General features: G+C 46.2%; 1 protein-coding gene across 1 annotated transcript; it reads right to left on the minus strand.

Annotated features, from left to right (window-relative positions):
- Positions 1-3: 3 nt before the first annotated feature.
- LOC122546389 (zona pellucida sperm-binding protein 4-like) lies at positions 4-1,763 on the minus strand (the record flags this gene model as incomplete). The annotated part of the gene is made up of 5 exons (XM_043685115.1): positions 4-85; positions 227-299; positions 412-559; positions 1,405-1,594; positions 1,691-1,763. Coding segments are annotated over 5 exons (566 nt in total), but the record flags the coding sequence as incomplete, so codon positions are not given.

Genomic DNA, 1,763 nt, shown 5'->3' on the forward strand with positions numbered 1-1,763 from the left:
GACTGGCTGTTCTCAACTTCCAGGAGAACTGGACCAGGAGCACTTACCAAGGTCCCCTCATGGAGGAGAGCACTCCTGCGTGTCCCTGTTGGAGGGGGACAGGAGATGGTTAGAATCCATGTTGACACTACAGCCAGGATGCTGTGTCCTTGGTAATTGGAAATAGGGGATGTTCAGATCAGGAATGGAGGAGTGGATCTCAGATTTAGAACACCAAGGAACTCACTTGGACCACATCTGGGTGTACAGTCATCCTGAGCAGAGGGAGAGCAAACCTCAGCACTGCAGTGCAAGTAAACCTAGAAAAGGAGGAGAGATGTTAGGGGAGTTTCCTGGAGATCAATAGGTTGCAGTACAGAGACACAGCAAGAGGATTTCATGAGCTTGGCCTCATTCCTTCCATTTGGTTACCTGTCCAGAGAGGGGCTGCTCAGACACTCCATCCAAGAAAACAAACGTCTTCACTTCAAACCGCTTGTGATGGGTTGGGAACTGCAGGCCAGAAGAGACACCTACTGGGTGTAGGAGGGTCAGATAGTCATCACCTTCATAGGGACACCTGAAACAGAAGGTCAGGTGACCAAGAGCTCTAAACCAAACCAGAAATAGATTGCAAATAAAAATCAGGTAGCAAGCAGGAGTTGCCTGGAAGGAGCAAACATATCAAAAGCCATCTTGCACTAGGGTGTAATGGACCTGGTCTAATACTTTCCAAAGTCTCTTCAACAATCCAACCATAATGGAAAAGCTAAAATGGACAGGCCAGTTATCTTTCAGTTCATTGTGTCAGAGCTAAAATTAAGTCCTTAACTGCAATCCACACTATTGGGATTGGTCGTTTGAGAAAACATCAAACAGCACTGATGATGAAGGCCAACGTGTGATTATGGAGGGAGATTTCTAGAAACTATTTGACAAAGTGTCAGTGACAGCAGGGTGTCAGGGCAACATTAACAAGGTAAATGTTTGGTCAGCTGACCATCAGATTGAAACAGCAGGGCCTTCAGTTAGTGGAGGGAAGAAGTCTTACGACTCTCCAGATCAAATCCTTCAAAGTGGATACTGAAGAGATGTTGCTCAAGAGACCAAAATATGGGAGTAACAAGGAGTTTTCTATTGAAGATGGGGCAGGAGGTTCAGTAGCCCGTCAATTTTAAAATCCTCTTCCAAAGAGGAAATGCCTTGGCAACATTAAGGCACATTCTTAAGGACAAGTCCAGGATCATGAAGGAAGATCAAATAATAACGAGTGGAAATCACAAATGAACCATGATTGGAAGAAAAAGGCACAAGTATTGGCACTATGTACATATATTATACACATTTTACTGTGACACTATACTGTAAGAATGTAGTCTTCAGTCCACACAGTCCAAATCCAGCCTTTCCATTCAGAGTCCTTACCCATCCACCAGGAGACTCCACTGCACCTCATGGTCAGGGGCTGGCACAGGGGTTGCCCAGCAGTCACGCAATCTCAGGACTATCATTGGGTCAGTGCGATCCTTCACACGAACCTCAACAAACACCGACTCCTGAAGGATTCTCTGAATGGGGTAGCCACTGTCCCTGTACCACCAGCTGTAGCTGCCATCTAACAGACAAAAATAAAAGAAGGAGAACAAACCAAAACAGTCACTCCCCTGAAGGGATACAATTCCCAGTGCTCCTATTACCAGGGCAGCACTACCTGTTGCTATTCGCAGCTCCAGCCTCAGGATCCCATCTTCAGAAGCAGCTAGTGGTGGAGGGAGGGTGTAAAC

This window comes from Chiloscyllium plagiosum, unplaced genomic scaffold, assembly GCF_004010195.1.
Source record: "Chiloscyllium plagiosum isolate BGI_BamShark_2017 unplaced genomic scaffold, ASM401019v2 scaf_9358, whole genome shotgun sequence".
NCBI lineage: Eukaryota > Metazoa > Chordata > Chondrichthyes > Orectolobiformes > Hemiscylliidae > Chiloscyllium > Chiloscyllium plagiosum.